At 39.0% G+C, this 2,654-nt stretch overlaps 1 protein-coding gene across 45 annotated transcripts in view; it reads right to left on the reverse strand.

Moving 5' to 3' along the window:
* Window positions 1-2,654, reverse strand: part of LOC116670945 (ankyrin-3) — a 152,702-nt gene that overhangs the window by 85,003 nt on the left and 65,045 nt on the right. For all 45 annotated transcript variants that reach the window (XM_032501675.1, XM_032501672.1, XM_032501676.1 and 42 more), the window contains exons 2-3: window positions 1,428-1,529; window positions 115-213 (exon numbers count right to left, since the gene is read on the reverse strand). In XM_032501675.1, the coding sequence (XP_032357566.1) occupies window positions 115-213; window positions 1,428-1,529 (201 nt within the window). The remainder of the gene's footprint in view (window positions 1-114; window positions 214-1,427; window positions 1,530-2,654) is intronic.

Here is a 2,654-nt window from a genome sequence, read left to right on the forward strand (position 1 = left end):
CGTGCGTGTGCGTGTGTGTGTGTGTGTGTGTGTGTGTGTGTGTGCGCGTGTGCATGTGTGTGTGTGGATCCATGCTGTGTGAGTGTTTGTGTGACTCCTTGGTGCCACACACACCTTAGTGGATGCGTCCACGTTGGCGCCCTGCTTGATGAGCTCAGCCACCACTTCCACATGGCCCTCCTTCGAGGCCAGATGGAGAGCATTCAGACCGTTCTGTAGGCAGATAGAAAAGGGAGAGCTTTTAAAATCAACAGATTAAACGTGTAGCGTATACTTTTTCTTCAAACAGCTAGTTTGTTCACTTACAAACACTGAACATTATATAATCTTTAATCCAAGCCTTTTGTACATTATAAATTTGGTCATGACAATATTTTTTACAGTGTTATGCTGGCAGTATTCTATAGTTTTGCTATTGTTGACAAATCCCAACAAATATTGTATTTGTCCATCTTTAAATACTTGCCCGTCTGTGGATAACAAACCCAAGCCCACTGGTAGGTATAGGGGTGCTTGGGGGTCATCCCCATGTTCACTATCTAGGGGCAATCTTCACAGTTTTAGTATTCAGTACTAATGTCTAAGTCAAGAAAACTGTCTGCAAATTTGAGGGCAGATGCTTCAAGATCAGCAGGCTATAAGCTGTAAGCAATTCTAACATACTGACCCAGGGAAACAAACACTGAATATTTGACCTAGGGGAAAAAAGCATGGCTGACTATATAAAACTCTGTGAAAGAGATCCTGCTTTGAGGTGAAGGCTAATGTCAGCATGCTAACACGCTCACTGTGACACCTAACATTCTGATGTTATCAGGTATGAAGTTCACCATCTTACTTTAGCCTGTTGGCATGATAACAATTGCCAAGTAGCTTAGCAGATATACCTAATATTGGACTAAATTAAAATGTTGACCTGATGATGGTGCTAGAAGAAATGTTAAAGGATCACCAAAGTCATCAACTCATCCTGAGGGGCACATGAATTTGCGTATGATAATGTCATGGCAATCCATCCGACAGATTTTGAGACATTTTACTAAAAAATACAAATATCAACCTCATGTTGGCGTCAGAGGAAAAGTCAATATATCAACAAAATCAGTAGGATTCATCCTCTGGGGATCATGAATGCATTGCTATACACAAATCATCTTTTTGTTTGGCGCTTCATCGAGGGCAATATTCTGACACGGAAACAGTGTATTTAGTCATACTTTTGGGGAAACAATGCGTTTTTGACGATAGTGTGGATTTTGCTGCAGAGTGATTTGTGAATATTTGTACAATAACATTTATGAGTAATATCACTGTAAGATCTCTACACTCCTCACCAGCAGGATCACTGTAATAGTGAAAGCCAAACACGGATGACTGTTAAGTGGAAGTGCTCTTGTATTCTGAAGATTGTTTGTTATCTATCTCACCTGATTGCAAATATTAATGTCCACTCCATTCTTCAGGTAGTCCAAAGCTTTCTCGAGGTTCCCGGCCCGAGCTGATCTCAGATAACTGGCGTTTACATCCGTCTGCAGGAGAACAGAGAGAGAGAGGCTGTCATCTTAACTGCAGGAAGGTGACGGCAGGTACACGGAAAACCAGGGGAAATAAAAACTGATGGATGTATGAACAAACCAAAGAGCCTTTGCTGTGTCTAAGTACAAAGAAAAAGCATAACTAAAAAAAGAGAGCTTATTCTAGGCAAATTATCATTTAAATAATGCATTAGCCAGAAGCTTTTACTTATGTGTCATAGCATCCCTATGAATCCCTGCAATGACAGATAAATTGAATAAATCCTTGTTATTAGCTGAAGAAATATGGTACATTTATATGGAAAGCCCTTTGAGAAGCTAAATAAGAGCCCGAACTAATTTGCAATACTAGGTTTGATTGTGAAGGAAAGTAAAAACCTGGTCAAACAACACAAGCCAAGAATAACCAAATATAAGCCTACAAACAAGGGATTTGCCATATTTGTTAGAAAGTTTGTTTGGGCTTGTTGTTTTTTTTTACAATGAAGGCATCAGAAGATTTAGAGGAAAATATGTGGAGATGAAGGGTTTAAGGCAGAGAGGCAGACAGCCAGTGTGTGTCTCCGATTTCATGATTGCAGTGCAGAGCTACAGTCTGCCACACCCGTGTATTCAAACAGATACCCACACAGCAACACTGTGCATTCTCCAATTACCCTTTGCTCATGTGCACATTAACCTACTACATTCTCTAGAAAGAATATACACACAAAGGCATTATAGAGTTGGTAAAAGGCTGATTGGGCTCACACATAATCCTGCTTTCACATACACTCTGTATTTGATGCAGGAGTACAGCAGCACATATGAAGAACAGTCTAAGAGCATGGAAAGTGTATTTAATTATTTATTTATTTATTTTTATTTAAGATTAATGCAGAAAAAGCCTGTGCTCTTTGTAGGTGAGTTAGAAATACAACATTGTTTTAACAGTTTTAAAGTGCATTGTTGATGATGGAAGTGATCATTTTTGTATAACATAATATAACAATAGTAATATTTAATTATTATAATTGTTAGCTCTGCATCAAGGTTTTAGGCAGTTATTGTTTTATTATTATGCAGCAATTTATGTAAGGGTTAGACGCAAATTGCCAGACCTTCCTCCACAGCGCTGCG

This window comes from Etheostoma spectabile, chromosome 21, assembly GCF_008692095.1.
Source record: "Etheostoma spectabile isolate EspeVRDwgs_2016 chromosome 21, UIUC_Espe_1.0, whole genome shotgun sequence".
Lineage (NCBI taxonomy): Eukaryota > Metazoa > Chordata > Actinopteri > Perciformes > Percidae > Etheostoma > Etheostoma spectabile.